A 20,000-nucleotide genomic window follows, 5' to 3' on the forward strand; every position below is an offset into this window, starting at 1 on the left:
GGGTGCAATACACCTGTACTGAAGTTTCATAAAGCGATGGAGTAATTTCTTTGAGTATAACTTTGACAATACATGAAAAATTGTGTGAACTTGCTCGTATATTATGTTATTTATGGTCACTCGGGACATTGCATTCGCCCATGGCTTGTCCAGTTTTGAGAACTTTCAAAACATCACTCATGCATATAAATCCCAAAATGCACTTGTGTTATACAATTTCCTATACTTTCATAGTCAGATGTGTAGATTGATTTGGATTATAATTATTCACTCAAACAACAGACTCTATTGGACACCAGCACCTCCAAAAATGAACCTGCTTCCAGCAACAATTAAGTCACAGCTGTACCCTGATTATCAGGGTGCATTGCTGTTACAGGAGAGCGTAGGAACAGAGCTTAGGACATTGACAGCAGGGTTTGACAGTGATGATGAGGATGATGACATGGAGGCTGAGATAGAAACTGGTGATCAGAAAGCCAGAAACAGGTGATGACATGATAATAAATTAATAATACGTGTTTATTCAAATAAAAAAGCAGCCTTCAGAGTGCCAGACTGGATTCAAGAAGTAGTGGCCAATAATATAAAGCAGTTTAGTCCAAAGAAATCTAAGCAATCCAAGGCTGGTTGTGTCAGCCGAGTTGATCAAATTGAATAGACTGCTAGAGGGAGATTGGAGAGCTAATATTTTTTTTTAGTGTTAGTCCTTCGTCAGAGTGTACATGTGGCTTTACTTTTATAAGGAGGCATAAATTTGTGGTTGCATGGCCGACGCGTTCAGGAGGGATGCGATGCATTACCATTACTTCAGTAGGCCGTCTCGTGCAATACTTACTCATTAAATTTGTGAGATTTCAATTAAGACACAACTCATCATTTTTAAAGAAAAGGGAAGGTACATGTTGTTAAGGCAGCTAGCAACCCACTATTCGCAGAGAAAAGGGACTGTACATGTATCCCTTGTGTAGTGCTCTATATGTGATGGAATGTGGTGGAAATAGCTCGATTAGCTTTTTGAGCTCTTGAGAAGATAAGACCAAAAAGCATACAGCGGGAATTTAGACTCGTTAATTTCCAGTTGATAAAAATCAAGATGGCGACCAATGATCGCTAATGATAATGGTGATGATTTTAATGATGACGAGGATGCAATCCTCATTGATATTCAGCACAGTTTAATATGGCGCCATCTAAAGTGAACCTCCTAACGAAAAAGAATATTGTTGAAGGATAACAAGTGCTGATCATCAGAACAACTTGGGAGATTTGAAAGTAACCGGCCCTTATTCCATGCGGGGCATTTCAAAACACTTTGGAATGGATTGTTAGCCTGAGTGATATCCTTCTTTGTTTTAGAATTCTAAGTCGTGAGCATGGATCGCTGAGTGATCTGGGCAAGCTGAAAACTGAAATGAGTCCAGTCCAAAGACCAAAAACACACATCGAACAATCAGGCACTGATCAGTTTGATACGGGTAATGAAACGTTAATGTATACATCTCGCACTTTTTTTTTATATATGTTTTAGATACAAAGTGCACTATGAATAATCTTTTTAATTTACCAGACAATAATTACTCTAAAGTGCTGTCCCCATAAATTTCTGTCATGCTTACTAAAATAACATTAAATTGCATTTTTGAAGGCGGAGCTTCAGGGCGATTTGTGTCGGTACTTGATAAAAGAAGACAACAAATAAAGCAACAGGATGGGAGTGTGAATGTAGATCAAGTCATCACAGATGATGAAGAGGGGACAGATGCTGAGAAACAACAAGACCAGAGACTGTCGATGTACAGGTATGTGATGGCGTTTGTTTTTAATAAGAAACTTGTGGTGCTGTGTTCATAGTAGCCTCCCACACAGACGTCCCTAGGGCTTCGTCACACGTTCGTGGGGGAGGGGAGGCTGTGTTCTTAGGCGAGTGAACCCATCCAGTCGAGTTGATAAAAGTACATTTGAAAACGTAGTAAAAAATTTCATAGGACTGGCAGACGCTTAGACAAAGTGTTTGTGCTGGTCTGGAGATAAAATAAATAATAGGCCTTTTGCAACTAACAAAAGCAAGTCAAGCTTGACTGGTTCAGGTCTCTTTGTTTTATTGTCCCAGTTGGGGAATAATAATGAACTTGCCCTCCAGCATGGCGGATTTTGTACCATGTGATCGTTAGTTGCAACAGGCCTATTCACCAACACTCGTTTCTCAATGCTGTACTGTACGTTACTGCTCCCGCACGCCGGTCGTAAGCCCTCGAAGTCAGTTTATAGTTTTCTACATATAGTGCTACATATAGTGCATATACATATACATATACATACATATACTACATATACATATACATATAGTGTGTTTATAGTGTGCAGTTTATAGTGTGCTATGTAGCGTGGAAGTTGCGATTCGAACACCAGATTCATACGGGTCTTTGAATCGTAACTTTCTAAGCTACATTCAAATTTATTCAAACATGAGTAGAATCAAACCATATCCAAGCTATATTTAATTCCCGACTTCGAGGTTGGTTATTTAAGTTAAAGCCTGCTGTCTTTCCAGTTTTCTATGGTTTTTTCTTTTTAATTTGGGGACTTAATTCGAGCTTAGATTCAACTGGAAGAAATAGTGAGAGTACGGCCCGAGAAAACGATTATTTATTTTTATATCCCTAGCTTTTGGAATTAGGGCGGCAAAGGGGAACTTGTCAAACAAATTAGAAGGCCGTATTATATGCTGTTTGTTCTGATTGGCCAGTTAACGCGCGTATTTTCTGGCCGAGAGATAAATTAATATATCTTAGCACTACTTGTATTTTTTGCTTTCTTCAGTACAGTCAAAACGCCTGGGTTGAGTGAAATCCTTTGTACGTTCTTCGGACCTTGTACACCTGTCCGCAATTCAGTTTGTAGGCTCTTTCTTCTTTGATGAGGGATAGTCCCTGGGAACGAAGGTGGCGTGCCCACTTGTAGGAGGCTCATTTTACAGCATGGCTCCGTAATCCACCGGTCGACCTCAAGGAAGAAGGGTTGTTTTGTGATTCAGTTTGTTCTTGGGCACTAATTATTGTGTTTTGTACTGCAGATCAGTGTCACATCCTTTGTTGTCGTCTTCCAATGAGAAAGCTCTGAAGGTGTCCGCTGAATATGACATCAGCATGGATGAGGTACATCGTTGATTTGAAGAGCTTTAGCGTCAGGTGATGCATGACTCTTCACACAAACAGAAATAAATAGGACGTGGCTCCTCCTCGTGGCATTGTTGGAAGCCAAACGATAGAGAGAGTAGTATTTTTGCAATACCGCGCGTTGTGATTGTTGGAAAAAGAACATCACGCATGCTTAATGTAAAACAAATTCTTCTTCCTGCGCTTCGTGCAGCCTGCATTTATATGCTATTTGTTCTGATTGGCTGTTTTGGTTGTCTGCGTCACTTGTGGTTGGCCAAAGTGGTAACTATGATTTTGAACACTTTTTTTTCCGCTATTGCTTGTTTAAAGTAACTGCAGCTGTATATCATTACTTGAGGAGAAGTGTTTAGGAGAAATTTTCTGACGTTAATTGTGTGTAATCCTAGACACGAGTGAGGATGAAGTTGCGGAGAAGAGCACGCTAATATGAGTGAAAACAAACGTTTTTGTACTTTATTTCTTCATGCAGTTGAATTATCAACGTGAGCAAGTTGCAGCCATTAAAGAACTGCAAAAAGCAAACGAAGACAGCATTGCTCCTCGGGAAAAACCACCATCAGCCGTTGTGACTGAGACGTCTCTGGCTTATGGCACATTAACTGGTACAGACACTGCCTTAACTTACAAAAAAAAAACATTTTGCCCGGCTTCACGTGGTGCTCACTCGCAATTGGCACGGATGAAGATCTCTACTTTGTCAATTTACCTCTTTTGATAGTTCTAGTCAAAGCTTAGAGTTTTTTGCTGCTCAAAATGATTAGCATTCAGAGTTCCTAGTTATACCAGGAACAATATGTTTTGCGTCTTGTTTATGATATTATACCTCTGCTAAAAATGATTACTTTGTTTTGATGTTGAAGATTTTCCAATTCAAAGTCAGTTTGACAGCGACGAGGGAAGAATAGATGCTGGAGACAGCATGTCAATACAAACAGGCACAACAACAACTCTCACAACGCACAGGTTTGAATTCACCGTCAACATTCCATGTATATACGTAAGTCGTTAAAATGGCCGTTTTTACACTAGAAGACAAACAAAAATTGTCTAAACTGACAAATCGTCCTATGGTTTGGTTGACTAATGTGAATTCAAGAGGACCCATTCCGCTAGTGTTGTTCGACGTAAATTCATAAAAGACAGACAATGGGGGGACAAACTGGATAAGTTTGAGCGCCTGAAGACTGGACCTTTTGTGCCAACCTTCTTTCCTCCCGCCATATTGAAAACTTCCCATAAACCATCGCTTCCATCGCTAGTTCCCTTTCCCCGCGGTGGTTAATTTGTCGATTTTTCGTCTAACGTGAATTTAGGTCGGGCTTAGGTCGACTTGTTCGTCTGGACGGACAAATCGTCTTCTGAGGAAAACTTAATTCAGACAACTAACATCCTATCATACGATTTGTCCATCTTCTAGTGTGAAAAGGGCGTACAGTTACAAGGCAGTTCCATCCTAATAAGTTTATTCAACCACAAGCTTCTCGCAATGTTTACAAGTACAGTATGGGGCCCAGTTCTCGGCCACAAAAAACGTAAACTTGTATTTCTTACCTTGGAATAGCCGTAAGGACTTGAAATTTCAAAGACAACTACAATATCTTCAGCATTCACTTTACACAATAAGCTATCGACTGCTCAACGCTGTTTTCTCCCGAGTAATACAACGAAAATGGACACGTCGTTCGTGGGCCCAGTTATCGGCGAGCGAGCCCAGTTCTCGGCCAGAAAAGAGTGCGCTCGATTCCTCAGAATAAACAACGCTTTATCACCAATTTTTGTTGTTAAGTCACTAATAAGGCTTGCTTAAGTTTTTTGCACGCCTAGTTTTTCTCTTAATTGCTCCATGGCAAGCGAGACTAAAAAAAGAGTTGGGTATTTCAAAAACGGGGCCCGGTAAGTCAGAACTCAGAGTTTTAATCCTCGTGTATGGGAAAACCTTTGTGGATTATAATTATAGATGCAGATGTAGATGGCCAATAACTAGAAGAAGAATGGGTCTAAAGTCACCGTTTTGGATCCTCTTTCTCGAAGCAAGCAGGCTAAATGGGATATTTTCGCTAAAATCCCACTTATTTTGCAGGAAATCGCACAGAAGAATGAAAAAGAAAGCTAAAAAGGAAATGGTTTGTATAGTGTACGTGATTACGTTTTCTTAGTGTCCTGATACAAGGTCAAATAGTGAGAAAAAGCTACGGTTTTTGTATCCTATATCCAGAGGCTCTCGTTTACAACTCAGGAAATTTTCTTGGCAATTAGAACGTAGACCTGCAGATCTTCCACTCTTCCATGGAGTAGCAGAAAAATATTGTGACGACTGGGAATGGCCTTTGCAGGAGAAGGTTCTAGGCGGAGCAGTGATGGCGCAGTGGTGAGGGCAGTCTCTTCCCATCAATGTGGCCCGGGTTCGATTCCTAGACTTAGGGTACTCCGGTTTTCCCCTCTCTTCAAAAACCAACACTCGATAAACATACACATCGTCACTGTTTTATTCTTGCGTCTTGCCAAGTTTTCTTTTATACTTGTCAGGAAAGAGAACAACAAATACGAGAATTCCGCAAGCGACCTGCCAGGAAAATTTCCAGGTATGGTGCAGATGTTAGAAAGGTGATGGATGTTACGTTGCTTCGCTTTATGCCATGCTTCCTTCTTGAATGTTGAAGTAACGAATGATCCGAACCGTTAGCTGAGCGCGGCTTGCCTCCTTAAATTCATTGCTGCGCTTCCCAAATAACGTCTTAAATTAATTTTATTGAATACGTTGCGTTCGAAAATTACAATTTATAAGTATATAAAAATATAAAACGTTACGTAAGATGGATATTGCAACAGGAGCAGGAAACAGGACCAGGTTCCAATTGATATCTTGCCCCCCAAAAACAGAAACAAAACATGAATGAATAATAAAAGCTACAATAGAAAGTCCCCCAAGACCGTGACCACCCTATTAATCTCCTCCCCATTCCCAATCGCATAAAAATCACCCTAAACCCCACTAGTTGGGAGAGTGTAAGATAATAATTTACAAGTATAAATATCTAAAATCCTTTTCTTAAAACTAGACAACGACTGATTCATGCTCTTGGTGCCCTTAGATAGCCTGTTCCAAGAAGCTAACGATCTATAATAAAATGAATGTTTTAAATAGTTATGTTTTGTGTGTGGCATAGTAATGGTAATAACATTTGCATGCATTTCGCGTGCGATGGTGTATTTCAGTTTGCCGGAAAAAGTCTTGATGGCCGAGGTTTAAAAATGAGCACTAGGTCTTTGGGTTGCCTTCTTTACTCCAATGGCAATAGATTAAATATGTGCAATCGGTCTTTATAAGGCATGTCTTTCGGGTAACTCAAGGTAAACTTCGTTGCTCGGCGCTGGACATTTTCTAGTAAGAGTTAGTCCTTACAGGTATAAGGTGACCATAGTTCACTGGCGTATTCCAACTTACATACATACATACATACATACATACATACATACATACATACATACATACATACATACATACATACATACATACATACTTAATTGACCGCTCCCCATAGGGGCTTTTCAGGGCCAATGAAACAATCAAGGAAACAACAGAACACAACAACAACAACAACTGTTAAGAATCCCAACTGGCCGGAGGCAAACCAGTTGGCTATTTACAAGTGCAGCTGGGAAGTTGAACCAGGGACTACCAGGAACAAATTCATTGAGTGGTCAGAGCGGGTCTTGAACCCCGGATCTCCGGATCTCAAGGCAAGCGCCCTAACCACTGGGCCACAGTGGACGAACAATATAAGAGTTTCCTGGTGTCAGTGCCACTGATGTCTCTGCAGATTCGGCGAATAAGGCCAAGAGTACGGTTTGCGTGCAAGGATACCTGCTTTATGTATCGAGACCAGGTCTGCTTTATGTATCGAGGTGGTCGGCAATGGGTATACCCAGGTCGTTGGTTTCGCTAACTGTTGTCAAAAGGGACCCGTCTAGGTAGTATTCTCTCTTTGATGGCAAAAGCGCTTTGATGACAAAACTTTATTCTGTGCTCCGAGATAGAACGGCTAGCTAGCTAATCATTCAGTTGACCTTCCTGACCTTGAGTTTTAGGGATGATTCTTGCTGAGAATAGAACGAGGCAAAAAATCGAAATTCCCCGACACAGTTTTTCAGAGAAAGGTGTCAAGAAGATATAGCGGCATTTACTGTGTTCTCTCACCCAAATCTGGCCGGAAACGAACTTGATTGGTGAATCTTGGTACTTTCGTAAATCGGGCGTTCGCAAAACGTTGATTTTTTTCATTTAATTTAATAGCACTTCGTAATCTACAATTCCTAAGCTTTCAGAAAATATGTACTTTATTGGGTCAAACGTCAGTCCACGAAGCGGTGCCAACAAATGGTGATCGTTGGGGTATACTGATACCTTAACTGCATTTCTTTGACTAGCGCGTAAATAAACTTGACTCTAGCAATCGACGACAATCATTTGTTTTTGTTTTGTTTTTTTGCAGATGTGTTTCTTTTCCCGATTTGAGAAATTTGCAACGAAAAACAAGCTCTCAAAGGCGAACCAGTGTGAGATCAGGGTATGTTAAGTACATTTCATAATATCTTATGTCACGTCGTTTCGTGCGGATAGACCAAATAGTTCTTTCAAAATCATTTCCAAATTAGCCAAAGACAATGTGTTTCAGCTTCAAGAGTTCATTTGAAATCGTTGATTTCATCGTTATTTATCACCATAAAAAGGCAGCAAGAAGTGGCCCTTTAAAGTGCATGTATAAGCATTTCCTACCTATTTCCAAAAATAAGGTAAGAATAAAGGGTAAGCGTTATTTTTAGCTTTAGTGCATGACAGCGTATAAAACACCAAATCAACACATGTTGTTATAAATGATGTAACACTCGACCAAGTAAACAAGTTCACCTTCCATGGTTCCATGGTGTCCTCTAGTGCTACTCTTGACCACTGGATCGAGCGTTTTTTACCCGAGCCCCTGGCTCGGGAGACTGGGCGACTACTCCTCACGTTAATGGCAATAAATAAAATTACTTACTTACTTACTTACAACTACTCTTGGACCTCTTGCGGTTTTCTACATATTTAGTAGCCCCATATAAGCGAGTATGAAACAATAAATAACTGTCTTTTCATACACCAAGTTCGTATCTATGATGCTGGTGTGCTTAGTCTACTGCTTGGTGGGGCTGAAACGTGGCCAGCATACAGGAGACAAAAAACAAAATACGTGCATTCCATATAAGGTGTCTCCGTTTAATTTTTTGCATCAACTAGAAGGATATACTACCAAAGGAATATCTGTTCATCCGTCTGCGTTGAGGCCGGTCATTCTGTGTTTCGAGCCACACATATTTCCCCATACCATATTTTACGGAGACCTCGAACATGGAAACCGTAGAGTTGGACCTTCCAGATCATGATTCAAGGGTGTTCTAAAGAGAGACTTTATAGACTTCAAAATCCCTACTAGGAAATGGCCACTGTTGGCTATTAAACGATCTGGCTGGAGGTTTATGTTACATGTTAGGATGATGACAAATGGCCACCATGAAACTGACACTGAGGAAGAGGAAAGAAAGACCTCACTAAGGGTTCTGTTGCTCGCGACATATTAGACTCTTGATTTATTTTTTATGCTCTTGATTTATTTTTTATGGACAATCTTGTTGCAGTACATTACAACAAATGCTTTGAAGCACAAAAAAAGTGGAAGTACTTCTTTACACTCGCACATCATTATTTATGCCATTTTACAATAATAAAAATTCGAAACACAATACTACAAATTATTAACACGAAATTTCATGTCTATAAGTAGTACTGAACAAGTATCATCCTGGGTAAACTCAAGGATCGACAATGAGATATCTGAGCTGCACTTTGTCGTTTGAAAATAGCTGGTTTCAATGAAGAGTAGATATGGCGCGAGAAAGCAACAAAGAACTTTCCAAGATGCAATCTAAAGCCGAGGGTTATTTCATTTCAAAGATACCAAGATATGTCTCTCTTTAAGCTAGCTTTTGTTTACACAGGTAGTATTTAGCATTGAGGAAGAAGGCTCTTGGTACTGCATGCTGTTGTAGTACAATACTAATAAATGAACTTGCCGCAGAGTTGTGAATGAGTTACGTCAGACAGAGAAGGAAAGCGTATACCTCTGAAATTTTATTTTAGGAGTTTTGCATCTTTCATTCAAGTCGTGACGGCAGAGGAACCTCTGACCTTCGAATACTAGTTCCTCGACTTAGTTATATTTCTGATTCATAAGAGCCTGGGCATCAAACTTTTCATTAGGCGGGAAACGATCGTTCTCCCGTACTGTTTCCGCTGAAATTTGAAATGGGTGTTTGCGCATATTTTTCGCATGTGTAAGACTCGTTACTCAATTGTAAACAGTTTTTTTTACCATTGGATATTTTCATATCTCAGATCCCGGCTATCAAGAGCTAACAGCCAGCCTACCTTCTTAGATTTTGACAGTACTTTTAAGAGTGAACGAGATGGGTATGTACATGCATGTTCCCTTTGCAAAGCCCTTCATTCTAAATTAGAACTTGATGCTTTGTTGGATAAGGTCTTGGTAGTTTTTGAAAAGGCTGCACGTCTTGTTGTACAAACAGGTCACGTCCAGCAAGTTTTGATGAAACACGGGAGCAAGTGTGGTTTGTGTGGTTTGATGAAGTGTACCCACCAACACCGACAGTTCCTGAGATCAAATGTGAGTAGAACTGAGCAGTTAAATTAGGAATGGCCCAGTCCAAATAAGCCAAGATTACAAGACGTAACTACTACTTATGGTTTTGTTTAATGTTCTTTCTCTTTTATTTCAGTGGATTTTCAAACTTTGAGTACGCCTAGGCCGCAGACGCAAAGGTGAGATTATTTAAACAAGCAGTGCGATTTGCTTTCGCCGACTGCTTGGTTTAGTGAGTCAAACGTTGGACTACGATACGAGAAGTTGTAAGGTCTGCGGAAAAAGTGCTGCCTTCGTTATGACATCTGCAAATGGTTAGTTTTTGAAGTTTTCTCGGTTAAGGGCTATTGACTGGAAGCCATGTCTCACAATGCTAGTTCATAAACCTTGGGGGACGTTAAGCCGGAACACACTCACCAATCGCAATGAGTAGAGCGTGGACTTCCCGGTGCTGTTGTTGTGATCTACTGGGCCACAGTAACTGGCTCTCGCTACCGTGGTGACCCTGCTTACGCGGCGAAGCTAATTAACTAAGCTAAACTTTCAGGAATACAGCGAATGCAAAAGCAGCGTAAACGCTTTGTTTCCAATAGAGTAGAGGTTCACTTGATGTCACTGCTTGAACTGTCACTGTTATATGTTAGTAAGTACAACTTCAAGTAAAATTGCGAAAGTAGGTAACAGACTGTTGGCATATTTGGACGTTGATAGTCTTTTCAGCTGTTGGAAATCATTGGTGGGTTCTAATTTTTTTCTTTTCCTGGGTTATGCTAGACAGAATGGCAAACTTACGTGTCATATTACTGCTTACATACGGTACAAACTTATTGAGGACATATGCATTGCATATGCAATGCAATAGTGAGATACCTAACAGAGTTAACTGTAAAATCAAGATGAAAGCAAGGCCAAAAGGGCCAATTTGCAAGGAAACAGAAGAATACTAAAATTGCGGCCATTTTCGAATAAGGTGTATGTTGTGAGATTTTTGGACCAATCACTACTCGTTGCCATGCAAATTTGAAAACTGCTCTGTGATAAAGCCTGTCCAGTTAACTCAATAATGGTTTCTGTTGATTTTTAGCAAATCCACAGAGGTTGACATCAACGATGATATCTTAGAGGATATACAAGTGATTGAGCCACAAATAAGAACATCCGATCAAAAGCTATACGAGGTAAGTGGAAACCAAAGAGGCCCCTGTTTTATGTTATAGGCCAGGGTTGTAAGTTGCCGACGATGTTTTACTTAACAATGTTATAATGCTGTCGAAAAAGATTGACCATGTTGTTAAACAATGTGTATTACGATCCGCTGGCCAGTAGTTAAAGTTTTGGTCCACCGTGTGAGGGAGGTCTTAGGTTCACTGAACCCATGCAGAAATAACACCTGATGTCTTTGAATCGAAACGCGGGAGAATGAAGTGTTCTCTTTGTGAAGACATGTTTTAATGGCTACTCAATCTTGGAAAGACAATAAACTTTAGATCCCCTCTCAAAACCTGTGTTTCATCAAAAACTTGTGTGCGATGTTCGCAAAGAGCGGGAAAATGATACCTAGTGTGTTTGGCTCGTCCAGTTTACAGTGCAGTCACATGACTGATTAGTATGCGGTGTGGTCCAGTGTTGCCAGTTTCCAATGCAGATGTTCCTTGTTTAGACCGCTCTCAGCTTATCTTCGGTGTTTCCAGATTCAACACCATTTCATTTTGTAAGTGAATGCTCTGTCATTATTGGTATGGATTGTTTTGACGCCATCTATCGTTTGACGCTGGGAGGCGCGGTGGCCTCATGGTTGGTGTGCTCGACTCCGGATCGAGTGGTCCAGGGACGGGTCCTGGCCGGGGACATTGTGTTGTGTTCTTGGGCAAGACACTTTACTCTCACGGTGCCTCTCTCCACTCAGGTGTATAAATGGGTACCGGCGAAATGCTGGGGGTAACCCTGCGATGGACTAGCATCCCATCCAGGGGGGAGTAGAAATCCTCCTAGTCGCTTCATGCTACGGAAACCGGAGATAAGCGCCGGCCTGATGGGCCTGATGGCTCGTAAGCAGTTACTTTATCTTTATCGTTTGACGCTAAAAACTTGCTTATCACCTCATGTTATGGTTATCAGGCCCTTCAAGATGAAGTTGGGAGATTGGCGGAGTTGATTAACACCACATCCGGAGACGAGTCAGTTGCAATATTTTTATGCAGAAGAGGCGCAGTCTATCGAAAGGTAACTGCTGCACTACAGAGCACGAGTTACAAAAGGAAACCTAGTTAATTTCTCTTAAATGTTTCCCTGTAGAGATTTACCATTACGACAGGGCACATATATTCTTATTTTTGGCCTAAATTCCTTGATATTTATACTTAGCTTCAGTGAATATATTTTTATTTTTTGCCACTTTATCAAAATGATATTGGCTGACATTTTGAAGTGGTAAACAGTCAAGGTTGTTGCAGACGGTTTTACCAATATTCTGTAATTTGTCATTTTTCTAAATATATTCGATTAGCTCTAACAGATTTTAACAAAGATGCGACATTTGATAGGAAATGTATGTGGTTAGAACTGAGCCAATTTTCAAAAACTTTTACCGATGGGAACGCGAGAAAATAGCCCTTTTCACGGTTAGTTTTTCTCATTTGCATTACAGTATATTCTAGCATTTCGGGCCATTTTGTAGTTTTAACCCGAAATTGCCTCGCACCCACGTTAGATTACATTATAATGCAAATGACAAAAACTAACGTGAAAAGGGCTGTTAATTTTACAGATTTGGTCACGCTGATGTCACAAAACTCAGAAACATACGCGCGGTTCAGGCTTTACACGCCATGCTAGTGCCCAGCTTGCGCGCGGTCTTAAAACTCTAGTTAGCCTCCTTAAGCAAGGTCGACGACGGTGGCTACTAAAACGTTATGTAAGAATATAACTTCCGGTTATTGAAATAATCTCGCGATCATTTCGAGTCATTAGGCATGGAAAAGGTGTATGAACTTCTAAGAATAAAATTTGACGGTATGTTTGTACCGTCGAGTATTCTCGTCCTCCCTATACAACTTATTCCAAAATGGCCGCTATTTAAATATTCTTTCTCGACAGTTATGCAAACCCTCGACTGCGTCTCGGGTTTGCATAACTGTCTCGAATTCTCCCAACTCCCCCACGTGTTTAGATGAGGCTATGGAAACACGGAAAACATCGTCTGTTGCTTAAATGTCAAATGCACGTGCGGGGCAAGTGGAGCCATTTTTGTTGTTCATTAACCCTTTCCGGCGTTTTGTGGTGTTCTCCCTGCCGTCGTCGTTATCGTCCTTGGGCAAGTTCTCTATTGTCACTGCGTGATGTGTCTCTAGTCAAAGCTCAAAGATAACCCTCGTTGACCACAGAATCTCTAGTAGCGAAGTGATTAGATCAGATCCCATCTGAGACTCGCCTTCGCTTATTCTCTGCCCTTAATAGTTAACACAGCAAATAATTCTATATGTAAAGTCAGCCACAACCTAGAACAATAACGACTGGGTCCTAATCATTAGATGAGAATGCAATTTTATTAGCAATCCGTCTTTTTCATTTTCAGCTCGGGCAGTTAAAGAAGGCCTGGGACGATCTGAACAGGTCTGTTGCCGGAAGCAGCTTACGCTAGCAGTTGCCATTGTTACTGGCATTCAATTGAAGTCTTAACTTTTATGACCTTCTTACGTTTGTTTTCTCCGTAGATCGATTAAGCTCGAACCTAAACTTTTGGATGCTTATTGGCACAGACATTTATTGCATTTACTCCAAGAAAACAGAAAGGTTTGTAAAGAACTTCTTAGTGGCTCTCCTTAAAGATGCTCCAGTGAGTACGTATCAGGAAAGACGATTGTTGCTTGAAAAACGACTAGCGACCGGAAGTCGATCCTTCATGTTTTTAGTGCCGACTGCTGGAGTTTAACATTATTATTATTTCCAGACATCGACACTGCAATCATAAACTTCCGTTTGTGCGCAGTCGGGATTCAACAAAGGTCGTTAAATTTCCTGCGCTGGTAAATCGTGGTCTTTGGCGACGAGAATGGTCGGATTGTTCAAAGTCGACCCCGGATCGACTGCACATTAATGCGCAGTCAGGATTCGCCGAGGGTCGTTATTTTCTGCTCCGGTGAAGTGCGATATTTCGCCATCAGAATGAGCTGCCCGCAGGTCATTCAAAGTCTTCTGGTCTCGTCGATGGTAACACGACCATACAGCTGGCAGACATCACATTTTATGGACTGGTTTTTAACGGGTCTGTGTATCTCTTAGGCAGCACTTGATGACCTGTCTTACATTATCAAGAACAGCAGCACGCATGCGCGGGCATTCCGCTCCAGGTCAGTTTTTTAAAGCCAATTTTTAAACCATGATAAATTCAAGTCGATGTGACAACCATGACCTCTGCGAGGGATATTCATTTGAGCCTAGGCTTTCTCTGTTACAGAGCAACCTTGTCATGGAGAATTATGATAGCTAGTTGCACACTATCTGTGGATTTGTTACAGTTAATGTCCTATTTGAACATGGACTCGTGCAATTTTTGCGTGTCATGCAGCGACTCTCTTTTCTAATTTGACGGGTTAAATGCCTCTTTGTGCTTTGTCAAGTAATTATCTAGTCAAAATGTGAAAAAAAATACGAGTGGGGATGAAGTGTTCCCATGCGGGTCACCCTTTGCCCCACAGACTCACTGTACGAGGGTTGTGTGCCTTCTGATCGCGCATGGTTACCATAGAAACCAGGGGGTGCAACCCTAGATAGGTAAGGACCTCTCATGTGACGGATTGTAACCCAGAGGATTGTAGCCTTGGAGAGGATCGCGACCTCTCTTTGCCGGACAACTTAGTTAACCTACCTTTTCATGACCTGTTAATGGAGTGCTTCATCTCCTACCCCATTACCCCATAAACTGTTGTGTGTTACACTTGTTGTTATGGGTTGGGAACATTAATAGTTCTTGTTCGTAGGACCTACGGTTATTTTGGGCACCTGTACAACTGGACTATTTTTTTAAAATCCGGAGGACAATAGTGTTTCATCATTATATTAACTACCTCGAGGACCTTACTGTTCGTAGCCCAAATAATAGGCAATCTGATTTGGTTTTCCTTCGGTTGTGCATTACAGGGCAGAATTGTACCGTCTGGAAAATGATCCAACCATGGCTATTGTCAACTACTCGCAGGTAAGCGATAAACATTCGAATCGTCGTTTACAGGTCAGGATCAGTCCATTTTACCTACTGGAATTCGGATTCAAGGGCAGTTGTGTACCGAGTAACTGGAAGAGTTAAGAGTTGTGAGCGGTGATTACCACTCTTATATTTGACTCAGATGTAGTCTTGCGTTTTGCACACTGTTTAAAATGGTACAACTGTCTGTTGATTTTCACGGGTTATACCTTTTACTGCATATGTAGATAACGATATATTTGTGTTTTAGGCGATCAAGTTGAACCCAAATGACGCAGAAACGTACTACCAGAGAGCGGCCATGTTTAAAATGGTAAACATAATTAATTAAAAGTTATGAATCTCCTGTCCATTTGTCGTTAAGGCCTGGGCAAGAGGCTTCAACATCTGTTCGATTTTGTTGAACGATGACGGTTAAAAGAGTTGACTGCTGGGGTTGGCACTGAAACGGTTTCAACACATCAACATTTGATGAAACAAAGCATGGCGAGAGGCCTTTTATTCAATCTCAGGCTGCAGCCATGTCGCTATGGATACGGGCGTGACGCGTCGCTGAGAGACCAATAAGTGCGCACGCGCATACCCAACAATGTTAAAGAGAGGGGGGAGGGGAAGGGCAAACGCTTGCAACATAGCCATTCAACAAAATCGAAGGAACGGATGTTGAAGCACTTTCCCCTCCCCGGGCCTTTACTGTGTAGTTTAGAATTAATGCGATTGGCTATATGTACAATATCGCGGAATTTTTGTACTCGTTACTTGCGTTTTCTGTTCAATAACTTACTGAGATGAGGAAGAAATCGTTTTGTTGGTGACATTTTGTTGATGCGAAAATTGCATTGTAGCGCGGGGATACGCTCCTGGCACTTGAGGATTACAAGAGAGCGGCCGAGCTTTTGCCATCCAAGACCGACGCTATGTTTGAAATAGGTCTCTTTCATTTTGAGAACGAGTAAGTAATAAACACCTTTAATGTACATCGTTTGATATCTTTCGAAAGTTGGTCAACACCCTTATAACTGGTTTATTAGTCAATACTTGTCAATACAGCAAATAAGGCAATAGGCCACGTATTCAGGCATGGCTACGAGGCTTTATGATCAAATTTCACGACTCAGTTCTTACATTTTTCCGACCCTAAACACAGCGGCAGTTAAATGTCGATTCCCGCGTTTAAGAAAACTCGAAAGGGTTTTCCACAGGTAACAGTGGGTTCCCAATGGAAAAGGATTACAACACTGTTGATCATTTCAGTGTCTGCGAGTCCCTAGCGGTTTTTTTTTTTTGAAGTCTCAAAAACCCCATGAAGTTCTCTCACGTAGTAAGTAGCGTAAGAGAAATTTATCTAGTAGAACTTAAGAAATGCGAAGAAACGAATCTCACTCAGGGTAGGTCAGCGGTCAAGTTTCCAGATATTGCTCAACATCTCTTCAATTTTAATTCATGGGCTGGCGCGAGCAGCAAAGCGCGCAGTGGGTGTAGGGCTTACGCGCGCGCACGCTCAGCTGAAAATCCTTTTGAGCCGCGTTTTCTCCAGCTTTGTAGAATTGCTAGTTGAGTTTTTACTTTCGCGCGGAACAAATGACATGTTTTTCAACCTCTTGGCACGGTTTGCCTGTTTTCCCGCGCTTGATAGGAGGTCACTCTCTCAGTGTTTGGCGCGCGCTTGGCATATGACTTGACTGTTTTTTCCTCTGTCGATGGGAGTTGAACGAGTCCCTGCGCTTGGTAGAAGGTTTGCTCTTGAGACAGTTGACTGAGGAATGCTCTTACTTCTTGTTTTGTTTTGCCCTTCGGTAGAAACTGGACCACAGCTCTAAAGGATTTCACAATAATCTTAGAACAGGACAGCGAGGACTCCTTAGCGTATACCTACAGAGCAAAAGTCCACGCTAAGATGGTATGTACCCTTCAGACAGTTTATATTTCATAACTATCATACATAGCATTATGTAAGATTTCTGTACTTTTTTAAATTTTCTCTTTCGCAAAAGTCAGGTTTCAGCAACACATAGTTATTACGACAACGTTAGGACTAAACTACGAACAGCGTAAAACATAAATTTTACCTTAGCTTGTTTCAATTTCGCTTCTTAAATGTAGGCGTCATAACATGCTTAAAGTGCACAAAATTGAAAGTCGTTCGTCCCATGGAGGGCTAGTGAAAGGCCTGGATCTATTCCTGAGATGACGCCACCAACTGTTTTGCAGTACATTTGTAAATTCGAACAGAAAACGGAAAAATATTCTTGGTTTAAAGCAGTTTTCTTGTGTTACGTATGTCATTAATCTTGTGACCATTGCATGTTATTACTGTTATTATTTTTAATTTACTTTGTTTTGTTTTTTGCAGGGTGATTTTGAAAGAGCACTTAAAGATTTAGCCGCCGCCGTCCATTTCAATCCAAATAATGCCGAAGCTTTTTGTCAGAGAGGCTGTTTACTCAGAAAGTGAGTGTCTGTATAGTAGTTGAACATCAAATGAAATTTGTTGTTAAGTTATTTTCTCATTTTTTATTGTTTATGTGGGGGTGCGGTGGCGTAGTGATTAGCGCGCCGGTCTCCCGATTCAAAGGGTCGCTCGTTCGATTCCAAGGATCGTTGGCCCTACCATCGTGTTGTTTCCTTAGACAAGAGACTTTACTCCACACTGTTTCTGTTCTCCCAGGTGTATCAATGGGACCGGCTGGGAGGTAATCCTGCAATTGATAATATTCTGTTAACAAAATTGGAGTTTTAACAAGGCATCCTTGTAAAGCAGCTTTTACTATGTCGTTAAGGGTACGGTAGTTTAGGTTAGTTAGTTTAGTTAGGGATAATGAGTTCATCTTTTATTATTTTATAATCTTTGCCGAAGGATTTAACGTGTATAAATAAAGTTAGTTACCATAACAATTACCATTGCCGTGGACCAGCATCGCATCCAGGGGGGAGTAATAATTCCTTCAGTTGCTTCGTGCTATGACGAATTCGGGGTAAGTTCCGGCCGTATTGGCCCCACTTGGCTCGCGCTCGACTTCCTTTTTTTTTTTCTTACCTATTTTATTATTTCAGAGTTCATCCTCGGAGAGCACTGCAAGATCTTAGTGTTTCTCTTCTTCTGGATAATTCGGAGAAAAATGGCAAAGCTTTTCTTCATCGAGGAATTCTTTACACTGACTTGAAAAGGTAAAGTGCTTAAGATCATTATTTTTGATTTTTCATATATTCTAAATAGCATTTCGTTTACCCCTTAAATCCCGGGAAAACGGCTTTAACTTACTTCAATCAACCAAAGAAATGTTGAATGCTTGTTGAAGCAAAAAGTTCCACATCGATTCAACTTCCATGAAACATGTGTCAATACGGTTGAAAGGGGGAGGACGGGGGGGAGGCTAACAGTTAACAGTTTCAACAACGAAATCGAATGTTTTATGTATTTGATTTTTGGTTTCCCTTATGGCAATAGTCACATTAGTTCCTCTTGCCGCCCCCCCCCCCCCCCCTCCACCCCCCATTTCTTTGCTCCACCTGTTTTACCTAAGTTACGAGCGCGGAACGTGTAGTGAAGAACACTTTTTTAAATGCATTTTTTTACGAAAAGGCATTTTTCACTATGAGCTGAGTAGCGTGAACTGTGCAACGAAACTTTACGACAAACTGATTTCCATTTTATCTGTTTAAGATGGGAGGATGCTGTTCCGGATTTTGAAGCAGCCCTGCAGTTGGATGCAACTTTGGCCAGTGCACATGTTAACATTGGTCTTATCTGCATTATCAAATACACAAACTACCACAAGTATGTTTTGACAAAGTTCCTATCGTGGCACGTTAGATTAGATGCATTTAGAAATACAAATACAGAGAACGAGTACTTGAAATCCATTCTGCGTTCCTCTATTAATAGCTTATGGGTGAGTCTTCCCTAAAACCAGAACCAGAAATCTCTAAGCTTATCCGTTTATTTTAACAGTGGATTTAATCAATTAGGACCATATTCTGGTTACTGAGTAAACATTTAGACGTAGTTTTAAATAAAAGCCACTGAGTAGCGATTCAACAGCAAGAGTTCACGCCTTTTTTTTTTTTTTTTGATCAGAGCTGTTAGACGCTACACAGCAGCTATCCGTGTGGATCCCACCTACATCAGGGCTTACCTCTGCAGAGCGGAAGCTTATCAAAAACTCAACATGGTCAGTATCCTAATCCCTGTGCTCGGTGAAAGGGTGCCATAGGGTCTTGCCGTCCTTGGAAGTTCGATACCTTTCAAGAGGGAAGAATTTTGTCGTGAATTACGCCTGCGCTGTATTCTTTTTTTTATTTGCAGCTTCAAGAAGCTGTCCTGGACTACACAAGGGTAATACATATGAGACCTGACATAGCAGACTACCACATGGCTCGGGTGAGATCACCTCTATATTTGAGTTACCTTATGACATTATCCCATTATCAAGATCATCCCGCTCCCTTTCCTTGGACCTAAAAGGGCTAACTACCTGGGCTAGCAACGAGGATCGGTCGTATACGTTTAGTACCGTATAGATTATGACAAAAATCTCTTCATTTCGTTTACTGGGGTTAACAATTACCATCTCATTAATCACAATAGAGAATGCACCATTTCTCGGCAATTTTAATTCCAACACTATTGAGGTTTGATTAAGGCTCCAGCACTTGGCTAAGTAGCCTGACTATTGGCTGTTATACACAATTGTAGTCTCATTCACACAGAAGCCCTTCATACTGCCAAGCCAACCACATGCAGGAAAGGTCAGACCACAACACCGAGAACTATGTGCGTCCCACAGTGTTAATGAACAAGGGCTGTGAGACGGGAGCTCCGGCTTATCGTCCTTATCAGAGACAACTAGTTACAAAGGCAACACTTTCTGCTCAGTTATTTAAAGACCCTGAGTGTTGGTCCGGCCGGAGTTCGAA

The 20,000-nt window shown here is 41.1% G+C and overlaps 1 protein-coding gene across 4 annotated transcripts in view; it reads left to right on the plus strand.

Annotated features, from left to right (window-relative positions):
- Window positions 1-20,000, plus strand: part of LOC137969798 (uncharacterized) — an 86,660-nt gene that overhangs the window by 46,102 nt on the left and 20,558 nt on the right. For all 4 annotated transcript variants that reach the window (XR_011116724.1, XM_068816165.1, XM_068816164.1 and 1 more), the window contains exons 9-34: window positions 283-489; window positions 1,360-1,478; window positions 1,649-1,802; window positions 3,077-3,158; window positions 3,652-3,784; window positions 4,043-4,145; window positions 5,263-5,305; window positions 5,709-5,764; window positions 7,676-7,750; window positions 9,616-9,690; window positions 9,807-9,904; window positions 10,017-10,059; window positions 10,965-11,058; window positions 11,999-12,103; window positions 13,455-13,492; window positions 13,594-13,672; window positions 14,162-14,229; window positions 15,020-15,077; window positions 15,334-15,396; window positions 15,929-16,035; window positions 16,884-16,983; window positions 17,437-17,534; window positions 18,138-18,251; window positions 18,748-18,861; window positions 19,162-19,255; window positions 19,390-19,464. Coding sequence is in view for 3 of the 4 variants with exons in the window: in XM_068816165.1 (XP_068672266.1) it covers window positions 283-489; window positions 1,360-1,478; window positions 1,649-1,802; window positions 3,077-3,158; window positions 3,652-3,784; window positions 4,043-4,145; window positions 5,263-5,305; window positions 5,709-5,764; window positions 7,676-7,750; window positions 9,616-9,690; window positions 9,807-9,904; window positions 10,017-10,059; window positions 10,965-11,058; window positions 11,999-12,103; window positions 13,455-13,492; window positions 13,594-13,672; window positions 14,162-14,229; window positions 15,020-15,077; window positions 15,334-15,396; window positions 15,929-16,035; window positions 16,884-16,983; window positions 17,437-17,534; window positions 18,138-18,251; window positions 18,748-18,861; window positions 19,162-19,255; window positions 19,390-19,464 (2,395 nt within the window). In the remaining variant the exon portion in view is untranslated. The remainder of the gene's footprint in view (window positions 1-282; window positions 490-1,359; window positions 1,479-1,648; window positions 1,803-3,076; window positions 3,159-3,651; window positions 3,785-4,042; window positions 4,146-5,262; window positions 5,306-5,708; window positions 5,765-7,675; window positions 7,751-9,615; window positions 9,691-9,806; window positions 9,905-10,016; window positions 10,060-10,964; window positions 11,059-11,998; window positions 12,104-13,454; window positions 13,493-13,593; window positions 13,673-14,161; window positions 14,230-15,019; window positions 15,078-15,333; window positions 15,397-15,928; window positions 16,036-16,883; window positions 16,984-17,436; window positions 17,535-18,137; window positions 18,252-18,747; window positions 18,862-19,161; window positions 19,256-19,389; window positions 19,465-20,000) is intronic.

Source organism: Montipora foliosa, chromosome 9 (assembly GCF_036669935.1).
Source record: "Montipora foliosa isolate CH-2021 chromosome 9, ASM3666993v2, whole genome shotgun sequence".
Lineage (NCBI taxonomy): Eukaryota > Metazoa > Cnidaria > Anthozoa > Scleractinia > Acroporidae > Montipora > Montipora foliosa.